The sequence below is a fragment of the Simochromis diagramma genome, unplaced genomic scaffold (genome assembly GCF_900408965.1).
Source record: "Simochromis diagramma unplaced genomic scaffold, fSimDia1.1 OVJJ01000603.1, whole genome shotgun sequence".
Taxonomy (NCBI): Eukaryota; Metazoa; Chordata; class Actinopteri; order Cichliformes; family Cichlidae; genus Simochromis; species Simochromis diagramma.
This window is the reverse complement of record NW_024387414.1, coordinates 11,436,966-11,458,967: the sequence shown is the minus strand read 5'-3', so window position 1 is coordinate 11,458,967 and position 22,002 is coordinate 11,436,966. Positions and strand designations below refer to the sequence as shown.

At 41.2% G+C, this 22,002-nt stretch overlaps 1 protein-coding gene across 2 annotated transcripts in view; it reads left to right on the top strand.

Moving 5' to 3' along the window:
- Nucleotides 1-21,730, top strand: part of sema4bb (sema domain, immunoglobulin domain (Ig), transmembrane domain (TM) and short cytoplasmic domain, (semaphorin) 4Bb) — a 61,465-nt gene extending 39,735 nt beyond the window's left edge. For both annotated transcript variants that reach the window (XM_040010904.1, XM_040010903.1), the window contains exons 4-15: nucleotides 532-594; nucleotides 1,073-1,171; nucleotides 4,361-4,472; nucleotides 4,870-4,986; nucleotides 5,491-5,648; nucleotides 10,240-10,421; nucleotides 10,936-11,086; nucleotides 11,632-11,842; nucleotides 11,959-12,074; nucleotides 14,497-14,654; nucleotides 14,996-15,087; nucleotides 16,798-21,730. In XM_040010904.1, coding sequence (XP_039866838.1) covers nucleotides 532-594; nucleotides 1,073-1,171; nucleotides 4,361-4,472; nucleotides 4,870-4,986; nucleotides 5,491-5,648; nucleotides 10,240-10,421; nucleotides 10,936-11,086; nucleotides 11,632-11,842; nucleotides 11,959-12,074; nucleotides 14,497-14,654; nucleotides 14,996-15,087; nucleotides 16,798-17,570 — 2,232 coding nt within the window. In that variant the 3' untranslated portion in view covers nucleotides 17,571-21,730. The remainder of the gene's footprint in view (nucleotides 1-531; nucleotides 595-1,072; nucleotides 1,172-4,360; nucleotides 4,473-4,869; nucleotides 4,987-5,490; nucleotides 5,649-10,239; nucleotides 10,422-10,935; nucleotides 11,087-11,631; nucleotides 11,843-11,958; nucleotides 12,075-14,496; nucleotides 14,655-14,995; nucleotides 15,088-16,797) is intronic.
- Nucleotides 21,731-22,002: the final 272 nt, after the last annotated feature.

Genomic DNA, 22,002 nt, shown 5'->3' with positions numbered 1-22,002 from the left:
GCAGCGACGCTCACAGTTTAGACGACTGCAGCAAGTCATAAAAACTTTGAGCGCAAACATAAACAGTTACGGTGATGTGCAGACGTCACAGTTTGTGCGAGCAGTGGCCGATGCGTCAGACACAGCCACAGCTTTATGCACACATTTGAGTTTCTGTTTTGTTTGATCTGCCACAGTTATTGTTTGACAGTGGGTGCCATTAAGGGAGTACGTCTTGTCGTTAGTCCTTAACCAGTCAGCGTACAATAACAGAACTCTTTTATAGACAAAGTCGACCTCTCTCTAAGAGTAGATGAAATGATGTCACTAGTGTTTTCATTTGGATTTCAGCATAAAATCAAACTCTTCTCTAAAATCAGGTAAAAATAATATTTAAGCAACCAATCGAGGACTATCTTAAAACCACTCCGTGCATATCGAAGACCATTTTAGTACAGTGGAAGTGGATATGCTCTCTATAGATTGGCTCTGAATCTGTGGGTTTCCACTATCTATCACATGACTTATTCAGGGTTTCTTTCTCTGCTTCAGCTGACATGGGGCACTCCTGCTGGAAAAAGAGACGAGTGTAGCTTCAAAGGGAAGAACCTGGAGGTGAGAGACATTTTCTTCTGTTTGTTTGAGCAGTGTTGTAAGGGGGGGAAAAATTACAGTGGAGCTGTGTGTTGACAAACCTTTCCATCAGTTACAAATGGATTCATCAAGTGTGCAGGCTCACTGGGGAATTGCTCTTTCTTCTTCTTCTGTCTGTCTCTTACCTTGTTGTCATGCCAGCTGTTGTATCTCTGGGCGACAAGCCTCAGTAATCTGTGTAAATCTCTGGTTTGTGTAATACAAAAAACTCACCAGGCAAAGTGCTGTGTGAGAGGTTTTCCCAGCAGTATTTGAGGAGAGGGGGAATATTTTTCTGTTTCTGTCGAATAATATTTACATTTCCTGCTCTGAAAGATTTGCTTATGATTAGGAGTATTATAGGCAGATTTTTAAGGGGCTCTCGAGAAGATCACATTCAATTCTTAGAATTTCTTGTGATTTTTATGGACCTGACATGCTCTCCATTTGTTCTCTCCAGACTGATTGCTTCAATTACATCAAAATTCTTCTGCGGCTGAATAGCACTCATCTCTATGTGTGTGGCACCTATGCCTTCAGTCCTGTCTGCGCCTACATAGTAAGTAATGACCTCTCAATCTACCCATTGTTCACCTGCAAGACTTGATTTTCTCCCATCATTAAAGCGAGTCTTAATTTATTCCGTTCCTCTCCTCTCACAAGAACAGGATTGAATTTTATAAATATTTTTTAGGGGTACTCTTTAGGAATCAAACCCCTTTATCCACCATGTCAGTATTGGGTCTGTTGTTATCCAAGCGTTACCAAATCCTGTTGAGGCACTTGAGCCAGACAAGTCAACAGGGGGTACATGAGCTGTGTGGTTTCCAGATAGAGGGGAAGCAGTAGGTCTGTTTATCTAGCAGAGGAGTACATTTTGGAGTGATGGTAACCGGCAGTAGAGTTTGGCAACAGCGCAGCTTCTCAAAGCAGGGCATTAAACTCTGCCCTTTGACGTCAGAGTCTCAGACTGAGGATTGCTTGGCAGGACGTTAGGCCCTGATCTGGGATTCCAAGCAAGTCTGAGTTGGTCTGGGTGAACACTCGTCTTGTTGACGGAGTCCACAACTCTGTGTGTCACCCAGGGCATTCCTCGCGGCCAGACAATCTGAGATATATAGTATTACCAGTGAGGGATGTTTTATTTATTTATTGTTTTACCACTTCTCACAGAACGTTTTATGGTCAGCCAAAAAGATACAGTAACAATCAAATGAAAGACACAAGTTTAAACAAGCTTAAGATTAAAACAACATCTAATAATAAAGAAGCATGGGAATATTTCTCAGCAACAGAGGAACCCCGTGCTGTCCTTTTTTGATTAAAGTTAATATCATCACTGCAAATTGTCTTTATATATTATTTATGTGTGTCCTGTGACAATGCTCCTATTCCCATGTGTGCATTAAATGCTTTAACGATAGATGTAATTGTTCTTGCTGTGTGGCAGCAGAGGAATCTCTTTTTTAAAACTATATAAATGAAGTGATGGGAATGGAAAATCTTCCATCCTCTTCCTGTGTAAAAATGTATTACAAAGTTAAGCTCAAGCTTTTGCAGCCTTAAGACCTCAGAGTGCTTGAGGCTCTAAAACTGTTCACAATGAAGACCTCATGAGAAGCTCACTTTGATTAGCCAGACCAGTGTGTAGCAGTGGAAACTGCAATTGCTCTCCATATATGTATTCTGTGATTCAGTGTCCTCATACCCTCTGTCAGCTTTATCAAACAGGACTAGAAGCTCAGACAAACAAGGCCGAATGCTGTCTGACGGACCAGCTACATTTAGATTTAGTGCATAAACTTATGCCACGCGCTCTTGATACAAGTCTGAGGCTATTCAGTGTTTTATCGACATGTCTTCCAAATGCATGTGCAAGTGTTGGACGTGATTCTAACGCTTCAAATGAAAGCGTCACGATGCACGCTTTCTGCTTAGCCAACATGCTGTCACTTTTTCCCTTACACGGAGCAGACCACAGTGTGTAGCAGTGGAAACGTCAATTGTTCTCAATATATTTTCTTGTAATTCACTGTTCTCGCTCCCTTTGTCAGGCTTTTGAAAAGGCACCGGCTGAAGCCTGATAGACTGACTGCATTTTGATTCAGTGCAGTGTCTATCACCCACAGCAAAAGTTGTCAATTTTGATGAGTTATTCAGTTTTGTGGACCTCATGAGCTATTGGAATTTGACATGTCCAATCACTGAAAGTCACTTCCTAACAGGACAACATGATGACATCTTATTTAACTTGTAAAAGCATCCACTGTCTCGCTGGCTGCAGAAGTTTTTAATATACATGCACTGGGAACAGAGTCTGACCAGTATGTTTTTCATACCAAACCATTCCTTGATAAGGCCTCAGTCAAATAGGCCTGAAGGCCAGTGAGTGCCCAACTGCCAAGGGGAACATTCTCCATTCATGGTTTGCATTGAATTTTTTTCGAGTTTCACTAGTACTCGAGAAATGTTTGCAGGCAAGTCGGCATCTTCCATTCAAATTAAGGACGACTGCAACAACCTGCTAGCAGCCAAAGCAATCTTAAGCAGTTTTTTGGTAAACAATTTTAGCTTGCAACTGGCAGCAGCTTCCAGAAAACCACTCACCAACCAGTCAGGAATACAGATTTTTCTCCAGTGACCTGTAATTGAAAGAAGATCTTTGATGAGTTTCTAGACTTATTTGACTGAGGGTTTTAAAGAAATGTCTGTGGAAACTCAAAATGGGACTAAAAATACTGAAACATTTAAAGAGACAGGCTTGTTTTGTTGAAGTCAAACTTCAGTGGAAGTTCAGTAACTGTTTCACGTGTGTATTATTTATGTTTCTCTAAGAGGTTGGAAAGAAAAGCAACTGGACTTGTTGGAGTTTCTTGAGGGTTTCACCTCTCCTCCGAGAAGCTTCTTCATATTATTTATGGTTTTGTTTTTGTATTAAGTATTCAAGTATTTTTGGGAGAGACTGCGAAATTAAAATCAGAAATGATGAGAAATACTGGAAGATGGATAAATAAAGTATATTTCTACAATAAATAAATCGTTTGTGTTTGAGTCAAAATGATTTTCTGCCTTTGCTATCTCTGGCACACGGCTCTAAATTCACGTGTACCTGCTTATGATGTAAATCAAAATTTTATGGTTTTTTTGTTTGTTTGTTTTTAAAGCAATAATTTGCCAGAATAGCTGGTCACTGCAGAATTTGGAAAAGCATGTCTCTCGACCCATGTCGGAAATGTTTCAGGGAATATTTGGAGCAAGGGATTAGCGAATATTTATGGAAGTAGAGCTGAGGATAAAGTACGGTAGCCGTGTTCACAGTAATGAAGGCAAAGTGCAGCTCAGTGATGTTTTTTTTTAGACAACAGCTCAACAGCAATAAAATGTCAAAGGTTAATCTTTTGGTAAGATGCCTTTATTGTCCAGTTTTGTGAGATTTTTGATTTACTGTCACTTAATATCTTTCTTTAAAGTTGGTTGGTATATTAGATATAGTTTTCCTTTTCATACTAATGAAATAGCCTGTTTGCTTGTGACAGAGGGTACACAGAAGAAACCTTCTATTAATCAGACAGCCCGTCAATGGTCCGACAGCGATTTCAAGCGACCAAACATCCAAAATGTCAGCGTGTATTGTGATGGAGAAAATTATCTTGAGACCACTGAGCTCACTTTAACTCACCATTTTACTATAAGTAGAATTTAATTGGCCTGAGCCTCAGGGACATTTGCTGTTTGTGTCTGCCTCCAGAATACGTCAACATTCACACTGGAGAGAGATGAAGAGGGCGAGGTCATGATGGAAGATGGGCGCAGTCGCTGCCCCTTTAATCCAGAGTATAAATCAACTGCCATCATTGTTGGTATGTATTAATGCGCACTTATATGAATGGCTTCCTTTTAGACGGGGAAAGCGGGCGCAGCTGTTTCTGAAACTATTTTGATGGCAACTCCATCTTTGATTCAGTAATGAGTCATGATGTGCCTGCTAATGTTGTTTGTCTGCGTCAGACTCTCTGATAAATAGCCGGACAGCAGCAGACATTGTTTTTGTTCAACTTCTTTAACAAGCAATTAGTAAATAATTGAACTGGATATGAAGAGGAGAAATGATTTGTCTATTCTCACTCAGACTGTTATGTGCTAACATTTCACTTTATTACAGACTTCAGCTCCAGCCTGTTATTATTTCTTTGTCGTGTGTTATTTTTATTGATTCCAAATTCAGTTCAATCTTTCTCTTCCTTTGTTCTCCTCCAGATGGTGAATTATATACTGGTACTGTTAGTAACTTTCAAGGGAATGAACCAGTCATTTACAAGAGTTTGGGTCAGGGAACTGCTCTGAAGACAGAGAACTCCTTAAAATGGCTGCAAGGTAAACTCCCATGTGTTTTTTTTCCTTCCACAAATCTTCCATTATGTACCGACCACTGCAGATAAGCTCCAAAAAGCAGCGATCATTAGCGAGGCACATTCACTAATGCATGCAGACGGAGAGCAAAGACAAGCGCTTGTAGATTGCGGGAGCCCAGCCTATCAGCCGTTGCACATGCACATCAAAACAACCTCATCCGGCTGCCACTGCTTTCGCCAGAGTAAGCTGCACTTTGCGCACAATTAAGACTCCTCTTGTCTTCTGATCTTTAGGTAATTCATGCAGACTGCTCCTGATGAGGCATCTGAGTACAATTATAAAGAGGATTCTGTTTCCTCTTCCCTTGCAGGATTGTATCACAGCTTGTTGGTGCAGACACTGACTTTTTCCAAATTTATCATGGCAGAAAAAAGTGGGGGGGGGGAGTTTCCCTGTGTCGATTATAAAGGTGCAACGCAGCTGTCTAACCACACGTTTGCTTTTGTGTTTTTCTATCTCTAACAGATCCCGTCTTTGTTGGGTCAGCTTACATCGAGGAGAGTCAGCCTATAGGCAACCCTGTGGGCGACGACGACAAGATTTACTTCTTCTTTAGTGAGGCGGGAAAAGAATTTGACTTCTTTGACAACACCATAGTGTCGAGGATTGCTCGCGTGTGTAAGGTAATGTACACGGGGTTAGGGTGAGGCGATTACACAAAATGATCACGCAAAAGTATGAGGCACAGCAGGGCTCAAGCTTCCTGTCCTTAATCCTGGCACAATTGCCTCAAAACAAGATGGGACACTCCCATGTCAAAGCACATTAGGTAACATTAACTGTATATTATGCCTGAGTAATTGCAATGGAAACATGTCACTGGTGCATTTAAACTTTTCTCTATTTAACTGTACAGGCATGTTTTCAGCAGATATAGTTTCCCCTTGCCTGAATCATTGCCTCGTCTCAGGCTCCCTCCCTCCCCTTTCTCTGCAATGTCATATCCCACTCTCCTTCCATCTCCCTCACAATGTCAGCTGCACTCGTCCATCCCTCCAGCTCCTTGCCGTTCCTCCGCCAGCCCTTTGAGCTTTGCAGGCATTATTAGTATTCAAGAGTGCTTCACAGCAATATGAAATGCTTCTTCCACCCTACTATATGGCCTGTTTTCTTGCATGCAAACTGTAGCAACTGCAGAATTCACTGGGATCATTTAAACCATTGACGTCATTCCTCCTCCGTCCGCTTCTCTCCTCGAGAGTTCAGTTTGGTTGATCAGCCTGGGTAATCAGCCGCAAACTCCATTCCCTTTCACCTGTCGTCAGATCAGTTAAAAGGCTATGAAGCTGCATGATATACATGCACTCAGCGTCCCTACCTGACTGATGTCTCTTGTTCATGGAGGCAGTAATGTGAGTAATCGTGGGGACAGCATGTAATCTTAAGTGACAGCTTAATGACTTAGTCCTACTAGGCTCTGGAACTCGGTGCGGCGACACCTCTTGCTGCCGGCAGAGCACCTCCTGGGTTCTATATATGGAAATCATTGACAGAAGTGCCCCCAGACTGTGGCAACTTGCTGCAGATGAACTGTGCAATAGAGACAGAAGAATAGCTTTCTCTGCTCTGTAAAGCACCATTATTTCACAGGAATGCAGCAGCTCCCTTTTCACTTTCTGACGTCTTTTCAGTAGAAGCTCTTCTATAGCTATATGGTAGTGCTGCTTGTGGTTTATTACCCATTTTACAGGGTAAATAATGCATCAATAAGTGATTTGCATTTTCTTTTTTTCTTTCTTTTTTTTTTTGTATCTTAGGTGGCCCGATTATTTACAGCGCCACATTTTTACTTTAGTTCCTCTCCCTTTTTTTTTTTAAAGGCCATCTTTCCTTAAAGTCAACTTACTTCTGATTGGCTGCCCTTCCCAAACAGATGTTTGAATAGCAGATGGGTGGAGCTTCTGCGGCTGAGATGACCACATTAGGGGCATCCACTCGCGTCAAGATCGAGGAGTCTAAAGTCTGAGCCAGTGATTCACAGGGATTACTTGTATAGCCGCTGACCTGAAAATGGCGGCCATGTTTATGCTGTCCAACAGTATAAATAAAGAAATATAGGACCACTTAAAGCATGTTTTAAAAAGAGAAAAATCCTTGTTTCTTGGCGTCTTGGCTTCACTAAAGGCCTTGCCAGCAGTCCTGTTTCCAGTGCAAAATATTTATGCATGTACAAACAACTATTGCTAGATTCCTAACCTAAGATGACAGATTTACACTTGTTTTTTTGCAGGAGACCTCTGAGATAATGAAGTTCTCTGAAATGGTCATTCACTCTGAATATAAAAATATTTTGTACGTGTTCAGATTTGAGGTATAAGACTCAATATTTGATTGCAAATTGTGTCACTGTGGCATATGAGGGTTTAATTGTCTCTGTGAGCTGTGTGTGAACTGCATAGGTGAGCAGTGATCTCGGCGGCCACAGTGTAGAACACGCTCCCTGTTGTTTTGAGAATGATAGTAAGCAGCTGTTCCTTTCACCATGTATAGTATCCCTGCCTCTCCCATGACCCCTTAGGAAGGTGCACCTCACAGTTGGAAGTGTCTTTAGTAGAGAAAATCTAAGACTAAATCAAGACCGGCACAAAAATTCCCACTTTTTTTTTTTTTCTTTTCTTTTTTTATGTCAGTGTATCACATTTAAATGTGCGTCTTGTGTGCTCCTCTGCTGAGGAGTGAGTGCTAAACTCAGATTAAGTAAAGCTGAGGTATGAAGACCCCTCCCTTTTGGCAGGCTCCAAATCTAATGCACTTTTGCAAACTGTCAGAAAACACGCACTCCCTTTTCTTTCTGTGTCAGGCCAAGTCCTGATATGTTGGTATGCGGTTTTATTTAATATATCAAAACCATGTTGCGTGTCATAGTTTATCTTGATGGACACTTAGAAAAAGAGAGTATGTTTCTTGTTAGATAAGATTAATTTAATGGTATTCTAACTACTGTTTTACTTACATTTTCCAAATAATTCTACTTATTCTACTACTTTTTTCCTTCTCCCAGTCTTTCCTATCTGCCCCCGCTCCCTTCTTGCCCTCCTCCTTTCTTTTGTTTATTCAGGTGTGCGCTCTGAAGGGCTGTGAAAAGTGGGCATGTTATAAATACTGCATGGCGCAATTTTCTTTACCTCGTGATCTATTACATCTCAGGTTGATGAGAATCTTGGATGTAATAAATACTATGAGAGTCGGCTAATGCCGCACAAAGAAGCGGGTTTATTTTCAGAGGGCAGCTATCAGAGGGGAGTGGTCGATGCGATTGTACAAGCTGTGCATCGGAGCACGGCAACAATAGCAGTGGACAGCTGAGAGAGCAGGAATGTGGTCTCCTCATTATGTGGACGGGCTACTACCTCAGCTTAGTAATTGGCTCCCAGGCCCTACATCATTCCCACGAGGGTGGCTTCACCTCACTCTTGAGCAATGTGATTGTTTGTGTGTGTGACAGCACATGGAGGAGGAAACGGAGGTAGTTATAGTTTTGCACTTTATTACCTCCTCACTCCTTGTGTGGTTATTTAGGAGTTGTTCTGGGTTTGGGAGGCCATGCTGACGGGAACATTTGGATTTGAGGGAGGAAAGCTGTCTTGAGCATGGGCGAGGTCTCTTGTTTTCGGTCCTGCTCTTCCTCCCCTTCCTCCTAGTCGTGCTCCTCTAGTGTTTTCAAGCTTGCTCGCTGTATTTGGGAGGAGTTCCTTTTGGTGTGTGTTTACAAGCACTTTGATAATTGCTAGTCCTAGAAAACTCTGATAAGTATTTATGGGAATATTTTGCGACAGCTTGAAAGAAGAGCGAACGCCTTGTCTGTGAGCTGCAGGTGAAGTCAGGCATGAAGGACTGATCTTTATTTCAAAGCTGTAATTAATAACTAACCATTGTTTGTTTTTCTATTTCGCTATGTTCTCTCCTTCAAAGGGGAGCTGATATTTTATGCTGTGGCATCTTTTACGCAGAGCAGTTTTTTTTTGTTTTCTCTGTGTTGCATATTTTATTGTTAAAATGCTTTAAAAAATAAATAAAAAGGAGGGTCATGAGCATCTTCCGTTTCTCAACAGCACCCTCTGAAGCAAAGGGGATGGATTGCAACTGCGATGCAAAACATGGGCTCCAAAGTAATGTGTGCCTTTTCAAGGAGCTCGTACATTGCAACATATTTTAAGTCCCTTCAGTAATTTCACTGGAATGTTTGGCCTTCGTGATCTGACAGTTTGGGGCTGTTTTCACTCATCTAGGGAACTTAATGCAGTTTGCTCTTAGCTTTTAAATGATTTATAAAAGTTTTTCTAGGGAAAGTTTTTGTGGTTCATATAGAACATTGTTTGCTATCTGGTTTATTTGCTTTTTCATGCTTCTGACAGCAAATTTAAAATCCACTTGAGCTCTTAGGTGTACTCGGGCCGGGTTCTGTAAGGCTCCTGGTCCAGAGCTGACTCAAAGCCTATGGTGTCCTCCCTTCCTGCCACAGCCACAGCCTTTCCAGCTAAAAGCAGATTTTAGTCATAGCAAAGTTGAACTCCCAGATTTTGCCACAGCTCTGACCTTCTGAACTCAACTACTCTGCACTCCTCCTGCTTTTATCGCAAGATATCAGCGTGTTCCATGATTATCTCATGGAGAAAACACATTTGTAAGCCAAATATCCACATGCTCCACCAAACCTGCCTCCACCTTCGTACATTCTTCACACATCAATGATAGAAGTGTCAGTATGACACAGATATTGTAAAAATTAGAAAAGTAAACCCAAACAAACCAGGAGGATTATGTCACAGTCATGTGACACATGAAGGGATCACTTTGAGTTTGTGGCTTTTTATATTTTTACGGGGCGTTTTTTGTCTTTATGTAGTCATCATGTGTTTTATTTATTTTGTGATGTGTAATTGTAGTTGTGAAATAGATACTTGTGTTATGTAATGATATCCTATCTAACCATGTGCTCATGTTGTCTTTGCTGGTAGCTTTGTGCAGCTGTCTGTTGTTAAAGCCTGGTTAAAGGATTCTAGTGAAATGTTTAAGGTTTCTTCAGATGAACTGGAGATATCAGAATAATGCAGTCATAATTAAGTAATACTTTTTATCAACTCAAGTCCAAAAATAAGTACAGACTTGTACAACCATTGCAACCCCTGCCAGAATCTAATAAAAAATTATTACAAGGACATAAAGTCCTCTAATAAACTTGCTGAATCTTTTTTCTTCTTCTTTTTTTTTCAGGGTGATAAAGGGGGTGAGCGAGTCCTGCAGAAAAAGTGGACTACCTTCCTGAAGGCTCAGCTCCTGTGTTCCCTCCCCGATGACGGCTTCCCCTTCAACATTATCCAAGACATGTTTGTCCTGAAGCCCACGGGAGACAGCTGGGAGAGCACAGTGTTCTACGGCGTCTTCACTTCTCAGTGGTACGACTCAAATGCAGGCGATGGTTGAGACTGTGACAGTGCTGTATGTCAGCTGTGACAGTGACATAAATCGCACACACACTGTGATTTGTCACACTGTTACAGTCAAAGTTTACACACAAGCGCGGCTCGCACACACCCCATCTAGAGCCAGTTTTTATTTAATATCCGCGCTCGCACTTGGCAAGTTGTTGTTTTTCACTTGGCTCCTCTGAATTTAGAGCAGCTGTAATGTGCTTAACTGCTAATACGAGCCAATGTGATCCCAATGGTTAGTTAATGTATCAACAAAATAAAGGTTTTAATAAGGAAATCGCTCATGCGCCCACTCTGCAACTGTTCTCCATTGAGAAACTGCCATTCCAGTTTCTTGAATAAAATGATGGCAGTTGCAAAAAAAATCTCAGAACATGTGGAAAATTGTGTGATGTCGAGTTCTGATAGGTTAACATTTTGGTTCATTGACCAGTTGTTCACAGCTGAAACCCTTACATCCTCATTAATATGTTTACAGGTATAAAGGCGCCTCGGGAAGCTCGGCGGTCTGTGCTTTCACTATGGAGCAGGTGAAAAAAGCCTTCAGCGGGCGCTACAGAGAGGTTAACAGGGAGACACAGCAGTGGTACACCTACAACCACCCTGTACCAGAACCACGGCCTGGGGCGGTGAGTTGTGAAGGCCATATCTTATGACAAACAGTGCAATTCACTGCAACAAGACACAACTTCTTTCTGTGGCTCTTCATTCAGTAACAGATAAATGAGGATAAAGAGCTGTCTTTGTTGTCATGTGTACAAAAGCTATATTAAACACACCAACAAAACATCCCGTCCTACCTGTAGTGTTATTTTAGGCTGTTGAACAAGTCTGACGTGAAGCAGATGTTCCCCATTTATTTTCTTTGTCTGCTGGAAAACAGAAAGTACTGTCCTGCTGTGGGTTGTACGAGAGCCAAAGAAATGCCTCAGAGCATAAAAATAGAACATACAGCTTAAGAACATGATTAAACCCATCAGCCAATGTGGTAGTTTTAAGCTCCTTATCTCACTGATTCCATTTTCATTTCTGTGTTCTTAAGTAATTAAAGCCAAGGTCAGATGTAATTCAACACCCCATCGTATTGTATCTATTTTTCAGTACTGCTCAAATAATAAGCAGAGATTCTTTTTTTTCTTCTTCTTCTTCTTTTTGTTATTTACTCTCCCCACAGTGCGTGACCAACCACGCCAGGCAAATGGGAATCGAGTCATCCTTGCACATGCCTGATAAAGTGCTCAACTTTGTCAAGGACCATTTCCTGATGGACAGCGTGATCCGCAGCACGCCGCTGCTGCTCAAACGCAGCGTACGCTACACGCAGATCGCTGTGCACAAGATCCAGGGCATGGAGAGAGCTTATGATGTGCTCTTTATTGGCACAGGTGGAGCCTAATATATTCTACAAGCATTTCATTTAATAGGAACAAAAACAGAGCAGAAGAAAACTGTCCTCTGAAAACTATATATCTCACTTCCGCTTGTTCTGTGTGTCTTCCAGATGATGGAAAACTCCATAAGGCCATCAATGCCAATGACAAGATGCACATTATAGAGGAGATGATTCTGTTCGCTGAGCCGCAGCCAGTGCAGCACATTGAGCTTGATCCTCAAAGGGTAAATCACCACCTTTTAATATACACTGTATATAAAAGATGAACATAGCCACAAGGGTATAACTACTCCCAATTTGTTAAATTTAGTGTCTTTGCTGCCTCCATGTTTTTTGTTTTTTGTTTTTTTTGTGACCATATTAGGACAAGAGAGAGTGAGAACTTATCAGCTAACACTGCCAAGCTTTTTTTAGCAGAACTCATCAGCACACAGGTGCTGGTCATTGTTGAGTAACATGTAAAACAAAAACCTAAAATTTCACTCACCTGAGGTAGACCACAGACTTCATTTGGTTTAGTACCGTATTTTTCATACCATAAGGCGCACTGTCTATGAACGGGTCTGTTTTTATACACAAGGCGCACTAAGTGAAACAAAAAAGTCATAAGTCAAATTTTACTCAAATCATTCTTCTTGCTGTCTCCACTCCTGTACCATTGATTCATTAATGTTGAATTCTCTCGCAGCTGCTCTATTCCCATTTTGTTGCACTATATTAATGACTAACCTCGTATTATGGATGGATTGTTTCAGTTGTTCTCCTGACTGAATTGCCATGCGATTGCATTTGTCACTAACCATCGTGAACCCTCACCTTAACTTTAATCGAGTGGAAAAAAAGTTCGCGTTCATCCTCCAGCTTCACTGTGTTTATGTTATGCTAACTTAGCTGTGTTGCTAGTGATCACGTACCACATCATTATATAACAGCTAGTCCAACTTCAGTAACCCTAAAAAAGTCACTGCTGTTTAGTTTTCTGTCTTCCTTTATGTTGGAAGTGATAGCAGAGCTGTACGTTTTAATATTTTCAGAAATCTCTCAGTCAGAACATGCTACATCATGTTTAGGTGGAAACTAGTGAGCTAACTTCACGCTAACTTCTAACTCCGCTAAATGTAATAAATTCTGTTTTCATGGATGCCTGGATGTTAAACTTAATTGTTACACCTGGTAAAGCAGCCACACTGATCTTTTTATTAAAGAGTTTTTAACTCTCAGTGATGCCGCAGTGTTCGTTTGACTTTGGGGCCTGAACTGGATGGTGTTTTGGACCCAGATTACTCCGCGAGGCTCCTGACTACGGTAGCCATAATGCTCTGACAATCCATCAAGTGGTGCGGCTTCGTAGCTTACCAAAGTCGTACTAAAACATTTTTTTTGACTGATTTTTGAGTGTCGTGTACTACATAAAATCGATTCAAGGTCAGTAAGGCACACTGGATTATAAGGCGCACTGTCGATTTTTGACAAAATTAAAGGATTTTAAGTGTGCTTTATAGTGTGTAAAATACGGTACACTTGATCACAAAGTATGATTCTATTAAAAATGCTCCTAAAACACCAAACAGCAGTCGAAAGGTCAAGTTCACTGGCTTCAGTTAACAGAGTTTAACCCTAAGAAACGACCACGAGATACAGACATCTGTGTCCGCATCCACCTGTCAGTCAAAACCACCAGTCAAAGCTAACTTTAAATGGTAAGAATGTTTTAAAGGTTGAGTTTTTAAAAGTTCACCGGCTATCATGTGGACATTAAAACAGCTAGCCCTTCTTTTGGCACTCTTCTCTTGCCTTTATTTTTAGACTCTGAAGGTGTCTTTTTGATCATTAGCAGTGTTTAAAGCAGAAAATAAGGTCAAATTGATTTACTACAACTTAATAACAGCGTAATACAACCATAGTGGCTGTGTTGCTTTGTATCCATTTATAATAAATACTTTATCCCATTTTTGAATGTTTGGTGTTTAATTTACAACTAATGAAAATGTGGAAGAGCGCTCTTTATCAGAGCACAAACTGGCTTCAGACATCTTCTTTCCACAGGGGCCATTCCATTGAGTTTTCCTGTAAGTTATAGCACCGTCTGGAACGGAGTTTATGATCCTCTCTGGCATTTTACCCAGAGCTAAATTTCATTACCTTTTCTCTCTTTATTACATAATGGCCTCTCTCGGGCCGAGCAGCCAAACTGAAATCTTATCTTAGATTATGTAATTCTAATAAAGTCTGAGATACTGTTTGTGAGTGTATTCTTAGCTCCAAATAGGGAAATGAAAGGCTAAGACAGAATGCATATGGTGTCTGTCTAATACAAGGGTCAGAAAAGCTGGTCTAAATATAGATTGTATATTTGGGAACAAGGGGGGAGCCGTGCGTCAGTATGACAGGAACATTAATGTTGCAAATGCATATCTGATGCACAGATGTGATGTAGGTAGTAAAAGTGCTAAAGATGCTCCTCAGATGGTATCAAGAGAACAGCTGGTCAGAACTACTCCATTGTGTAGGTTATGCTTTTCTGTTGTAATTAATTGTTTAGCATTTTTCGTCTTACTCTGCAACCAAAAGCAGAATGTTTTTTACCTTTTATATTGTAGTTAGATCTGAAATGCACTCCCCCCTCCCCTCCCCTCTCCTCTACAGGGTCTCTTGTTTGTGTCATCTTACTCTGGCCTGGTGGAGGTTCCTGTAGCTAACTGCTCCAACTACCTGAGCTGTGGTGAGTGTGTGCTGTCCAGAGACCCTTACTGCGCCTGGACCGGACAACTGTGCCAGGATGTCAGGATGGCTCCACCTGACAGGTGAGAACTACAGCACGCAGGAGGAAGACATAATTACACTGTGCCTTTTACTGTTAAAAGCAGGAAAATATGCAAGGATAAAAATTCCTCGTTGCTCAACCTTATGTCCTTTCTACGAACGCGCTTTTTGCTTTGAACGTCTACCCAAACAAACACACAAAATAAGCATTCAAGGATCTGCTTTATGTCCCTTAGTGTTAATTTTAGAGCAACATTAGTCACTGTATTAGTAAGTTTTAAATGAAAGACTTGGCGATTGCGATAGGAGACATCAGTAATGTAATGTAAGGTGCCTGTCATTACATCTGCTTGTTGTTTTTGTTTGGTATGTTTTGCCTCAGCCACTGGCAGCAGGACGTGGAGGAGGCTGACACATCATCCATTTGCAACAGGACTCTTCCTAACCCCAGATCTGCCAAACCAGTAGCTTCTCGTGAGTGTGTTCTTTCTGCACAGTGGCCTTTAATTTAAGTGTGTCTGTCACCTCACACACAAACAGCATGCACTTAGAGTTCACAAAAACATGTTGCCACTACTGTCAAGTCATGCACATACAGTTGTAAGAAAAAACAAGTTGCATATTCATGCAAGTTGTTTTCCAAATTTCAGTTTTGAATTTAAAGTGCTGTAGTAGGAGCTTCAGGCTTATATTTAATGGATATAAAGACAATTGGCTCAGCATTCAGCAAAAAAAAGATTAAAGATTAAAAATTTGTCTACTAAACCTTGTACCTCAGATACAGGAGAAGCAATAGTTTTCATCCTAGATCTGTCTACTTGACGATATTCATGGGTCTGTAGGAGTTTGTATAACTGCATGGGTTTCCTGGACTTGGGGGAAAAGTCATTTGACCACACCCCTAAGCTTGTCTAGTGGGGGGTAGTTCAGGAGTATGGGATATTGGGTCAGCTGTTGCAGGCTTTCCAGTTCCTGTACAACCACAGTGTGAACTTCGTTCTTAATGCCAGCAATACGTCATATTTCTCTTCCCTGTGGGTCGTGGGCTCAAACGGTGTGTATGAAAATCAGCACCTCCATGACTGAGACTTTGGTTCACAGCTGTAAAAAGGTGGATTCCCCACTTTGATTGAGAAATTACTTGTAGCCTCAAATAGAGGAGTTGAGGAATTTTAGGGTCTTATTCACAAGTAAGGGGAGAGAGGAGCAGGAAACAGATTGGTGCAACATCTACAGTGATACGGGTGCTGTACTAGTCTAAAATGGGGAAGAGAGTCCTGTACATGAAAACAAGGCTGTTGATTTACCAGCCCATCTACATTCCTACCCTCAGGTGATTTTGGGTATCCAACTAGGGTGCCTCCTGGACACCTGCTAGGTGAGGTTTTCTCCGTATGTCCTACTGAGACTAGAGATTAGATCTCTAAACTGGATTGGGAACACCTCGGTGTCATCCTGTAAAAGCTGGAGGGAGATGGCTGGGGGGAGGTAGGTCTGACCCAAACCCAGATAAGTGGCAGAAAATAGTTGAATGGTGTTGAAACTAAAATGTTTTTGCTGATGTGTTTTATGCACATAAGATTTTAAATGGATTTAAGTAATAGAAATGGAAATATGGTGTTAATTTGTTAGCTTCATGGGTGGCTCTTTATTATTTAAGAAAAGAGCCATGCTTTCTGTTTATATTCTTTGTGTCTTCAAGTCGGTCTAAGCTAAGCTAATGAGCTAAGCTAATGAGCTAAGCTAACTCGTCCTGGCTGTAGCTTAAAATTAATTGATCCCCTCATTCTTGGAATGTGAAACTACACCTTTAAATGAGACTTTCTTAATCATGACTGCCAGGTTTATAAAACCAAGATGAGTTGTGATAGAAACACACAAAATCTCATGTTAGATGTTCTGTCTTCTGTCTGTCTTATTAAGGATGTTTTGTGTTGGTTTACACAGCATGTGTGTAAATATAGGCTTAGTGGTCTTAACATATGCTATTGCTAATTGCCAGTAATTAATCAAGTGATCATGCAAGTGTTTTTTCTTCTTTCCCTATTCAATCCCTACTCAGCTGAGGTCTGAACCAAACTGTGGGTTAAAAGATTCATTACATCCCGAGTCGGTATGCAGTTGGTCAAATTACTGGCATGTTTCAGTGTTTTGAAACAACATTCCTTTTATTTTTGTTTGTAGGTGGCTCCCCTTGCCAGCTCATTACCATCCCAGCCAACACATTTAGAGTCCTGCCATGTAAGCTGCGGTCCAACCTGGCACAGAGGAGGTGGCGTTACAGTGATAGCGCCAGCCAGTTCCTCTATGCTACCCCCGAGGGAAACCTGGTAGTTGTGGCTCAGTCTGAAAGGATTGAGACCTATCAGTGCTGGTCAGAAGAGGAGGGCTTCCACCAGCTGTTGGCCAACTACTGTGTGAGGGCAGAACCACGCCAGGAGAGTACCACTCTGATTGGTCACTCCCGCACGCCTCACATCACGCGCGAGGAGACCATCATCCTGCCTGGCGAGTCTCGCTCTGAGCAGGTCCATACGAAGACATACTGGAACGAGCTGATTGTGGTGTGCGCTCTGTTGGCCTTCTCCCTCGTGGTGTTCTCCTTGTTCGTCATCTACAGGAACCGTGACCACATGAAGTCCATGCTGAAGCAGGGCGAGTGCCCTAACATGCAGCAGAAGAAGCCACGGATAGTTGGAAAGCCCACAGAGAGTTTACCGCTCAACGGTAACACAATCCCCGTTTCTACTTCAGATCACAAGGGCTACCAGACGTTAAACGACAACTACATCTGCAGCACGCCGACACACGAGTCCTCGCCAGATAACAGCAAGAGCTTCTCCGAGGCCTCCGACAGGAGGCCGCTTAACCTGAAAGAGAGCCACGTGGAATACTCCCCAACCTGCCCTCGGCCCAGAGTGAGGTTAGGCTCTGAGATCAAAGACTCCATCGTATGAGAGCACAGCATTCATTAAGCGACGACACCCTGTATCTTCACGAGGGATACAGGCCACCGAGCAAAGGAGAGGAGACCCAGACATCCTCCTATATCACAGCACATCTTTTATTTTTGTCATCTTAGTTCTGTGATCAGAGTGGAGGTCATTTTGTTTAGTCATTTCCACTCCGAAGCCAGAGGTCGGTCCGGTTTGCTGTGTAAGGCAGAAAAAAATGAAGCAGCACAATACTCCAGTTTGAGCCAGGATCAGGAACCATGGCAGCTGCTAAGAATAATTCTCACACATTACTTTTTTCTTTCTTGGATTCATTCTCATGGCCACTAACACCATATGTGGGTGAGCATAAGGCTGGGCAATATGGGGGATAAAAAAAATAAAATAAAATAAAAAGATAAACAGAAGACCTTTTAGTTCCAGTGTTTATCACACTGTCTTTTTAGGTATGCAACTATAAAAAGTTGTCTAGTCTAGATATACATCATATACTATTACAACCACAGACAGCGAATTTAAAAATATTTATATTTTACCCAGCCCTGTTTGAGTAATCTTGCACATTCTCTGCAGAGTGTGGCAGCCACACGTCTGTTATTATGCACACTAGAGCCAAGCTACAGCTACATGGTGACCAAGAGTTCAGGTTTAGAAGTATTATAGTACATGAAATGCATATTCATTAAGATCCACGGATTATGGACACAAGTCATAAACACATTTGTCCCCATTCGCTGAATAAACGTCATGACTGTATGAAGATAAATAAGATGAAAGCTGAAGCGGAGGAGGAGAATACGCCACACCACTGTCTCAATGAAAAAGGACTGCAACGTTAAGATGATAGAATATGTGTAATTATATATGATGCTACGCCTATATGCTGACGTTTACCTCCTGAATGTATGTTGTCGTCGAGAGAAAGTCTGTTTCACTCAAACAAAACTGCACCACAGATGATTTAGAGAGACGGTTGCATTTTCGTTCATCTGAGTCAGCCCTGCTCTTGAGTGTTGACCTGCAGATTCCATGATGGGTTTCTAAATGGACTTAAAAACAGCTGCCCCCTTTTTTTATGTGCGTGTGCGTATTTGTTTGTTTTGTTTTAATGGAACTGAAATTCCAAGTGCAGAGAGGCAAAGGAACAAAAAGAAATGGGGACAGCTACACCTCCACCACATTTGGGGCAGCACCAAAATCATCGTTGTGCACTGTGCCAAAAAAAGCTAAACAAAAATAACTTGATTGTCTTATCTAAATGCAATAGTGCCATTCTCACATGCCCATCTCATGCTTTGTGTTAGCATTGATCACTGTCAAAGAGCACATGACGACGGACCCAGGGAATGGGTTTCGCTAAAAGTATTGTGGCACTAATAATAAATAAATGTAAAGTGCAAGGTTGGGGATTTCTAAGACTGTTAGCTCATAGCAGACTTTACGGACTGTGTTGGGCAAAATAATTGTTGTAAATTTTGAACCGGGGCCAAATGTTTTACATGGCGATTACGTGCCATGTGGTTGTCAGGTGTGAAAATATTCCAGTTTTCCTTCTGCCATCTCACCGAGACACATCTGAGACGGTTGAGCTCAGCTTGTCTACTTTAAGTGCTAATCAAGCCACTCGAAATGTAAAACTTACAGAATAAGTAATAACTAATGCTGCTGTAGGGGAAAGGAAATGTTGCGAGTTCTCTTGACCAGACTACAGCTGTATGATATCATGGCATAGATACACAGACCTTTTGTATTAGCTCAGTTTGACCCCGCCCCCACCAGGTTACAGGTCCCAGACTCGCCACACTCAGTCAGAAGTCGAGGTGACATAAATGGGAAAGCACAAGTAATCAGGGTGTTGAATACTTACAGGTTTGCACATTTCACTAAAATCAGAGCTTGTTCCAAGAAATGCAACTACTGAGGTGGACGGTATGGCTGCTAAGGAAAATTTTTAGTAATCAGTTATTACAGGGACCAGTGCAGCCATCGCAAACACTCTCGCACCCACATTGCTTAGACTTTTGAGACTTAACGAGCAGAATTTTCCAAAGATGCAGAACTCCGATCATGTTGTGTAAATCTGAATGAGAAACATTTACACAGCCGTAAGGACAACATGGCACCACATGTCTTAGACTACAACACCAGGTCACTGTATTGATTATGTAAGCCTACAATATATATTCCAGTGTCATGCAGGATCAAAACTTTGCTTTTTCAAACACTGAGCAGATGAAATGCTATGTAACTGCTACAAGTTGACAAAGTAACTGCACAGCATACTGCGCAACAGTGGTCAGTGTTTCCTTTGTTTCTTAGGTTTTTGTTGTGTATATACAGTACCTGTGCTTAATATTGTGTGTTTTTAAGGGACCTTGTGCAAGATGTGTTGTAGAGATAGTCGTGAAACTAGAGAGTGAACACTGGTGATTTTTTTTTTTTTTTTTTTTTTTCTTCTTCTTTAATAGTGCTTTACTGCCTAATTTAGAAAACATTTGACCACGCTGTTAGTTTAGCATCTGGACTGGTTTTCACTCAAGCACATCAAAGCAGGACAGAGATGGGGTTTTTTCATGCTACTGATGAGAGTTTGATGAAGAGATCAACATCTTTTTTTTTTTTTTTTTTTTTTTTCCTGTAGTTAATGTGATGCCACAGCTTCCAGTTAGTTACTTTAGCTTAGCATTAAAAGGGAGAAACTCTGTCTTTGTCCAAAGGTAATCGTAGTCTGCCAATATGAACCGTATATAATAAAAAAAGATGGACCAAGTCTACCCATTGGTTTTAAAGCCCTCTTCTGAAGCCTTGATTTTAACATTTTATAATTTTTGTCTTATTGGTGCATTTAAAACCTTCAAAATGCACCACAGACATAATTAAAAGGTCCACGGCTGTGAACTATGAAACAAGTTCAGCATAGCCAGTCTTTGCATTAGTGGGCTTCACAAAACCTAAAACCTGTGTCAGAGGTGACGAGTATCACAATGATGGTTATCAACGTTCAGTGTTACCGCGAGCTCTCTGCTTCAGGTCCTGCTCATGCAAAAAGGAGCTTTTCACGTGTCATTTGACTTTTCTTCCACTCGAAACGGATCAACTGAGTCACATCTACTCCAGTCACATTATGAGAGGAGTGGGCACATCTCTAAAGATTATTATTTAAAAAAAATGACAGTAAATTGCTAAACCAGAGCTGCAAAGAAAATGACAGTAATAATCCAAAAGTTGTTAATCTTGTGAATTCATGATCATCACAAGGGTACCAAGTGGCAAAATGAATAAACTCAACTTGTATTTTTTTTTTTTTTTATTGCAGTTTCAGTGCTGCTGTTTATTTCTCATATGACAGCTGCACATTCAAACTCTGAAACTTGATAGTTTAAAAATGACTTACAATGATTGAGCAGGTTGTTTATATAAAGCATGACTCCCAACAGAAAATCTAGATCAGACATTGAAGCATGTCATAAATAAAATAACAATTTTACCTTGAAACTTTAAACGTATAATTATGGTTAGGGTTCTATTTTCACCTGAAGTTACCACAGTGATCTAGCCAGGTGAAAGGAGAGCCTCCTTTATGATTCTGAAAACTGATTTTTTTGCTTAAAGTGGCTGGGAAACTATAACCTTCATAGCACACCCCTCATTTTAGCAACGAGCACACAGCTAGCAGCTACAAGCGCCTGTGTCAGCATTGATCTGTCATTCAAGCTGCCACTTTCATAAATATCATTTTAATGGAATTTAAACAGGAAAATTACTCAAGTCATTTCTGTACCAGGCTGTGAACATGATTATTTCTGCCTTGAAGTTGGGAGTTTTGACATGGGGATTAACTTATCTTCGGGTCCAGCTTCAAGTAGCCATTAGACAAATTGTTCTTTAGGTGTCAGCCTAAAAAGTTCCCTTAAAATGTATCATTTTTTCACACTTTGGCTTTAGACTATTTATCAAAAGCAGATGCAGTCTTTTCTGCCGTTGGCTTTGCATATGCTGGTATGAGCAGACAAGCTGGTTCCTCCTTTTTTCAGACTTTGTGCTAAGCTGGGGTATCAGGCTTCTAGCTGTAGTGCATAAATACGAGCGCGATATCAATCTTATCTAACTCTCAGCAAGAAAACAAATATTCTTTTCCAAAACGATTGCAAGCTGAGACCGAGCAAACAAACCAGAGTATTGCATTTGCCAACAGATGGATAATACCAAAATGAAACTGATTCCAGAAGGCTTGTGTTTTTCCATTTCTGCTAACACAGATTTTTCTAAACTATATGATATCTTGGTAGCCTGCTTTGATTTGTTTGGTGGATAACTTCACAGCATAAAATGCCTTTGGATATCACATTGCTCTGCCTTTAGCCACGTGCCACATTGTACACTACCCAGCAGTGACCTCACCAACAGAAACATGGTGAATGGCGTGATTGTAGCC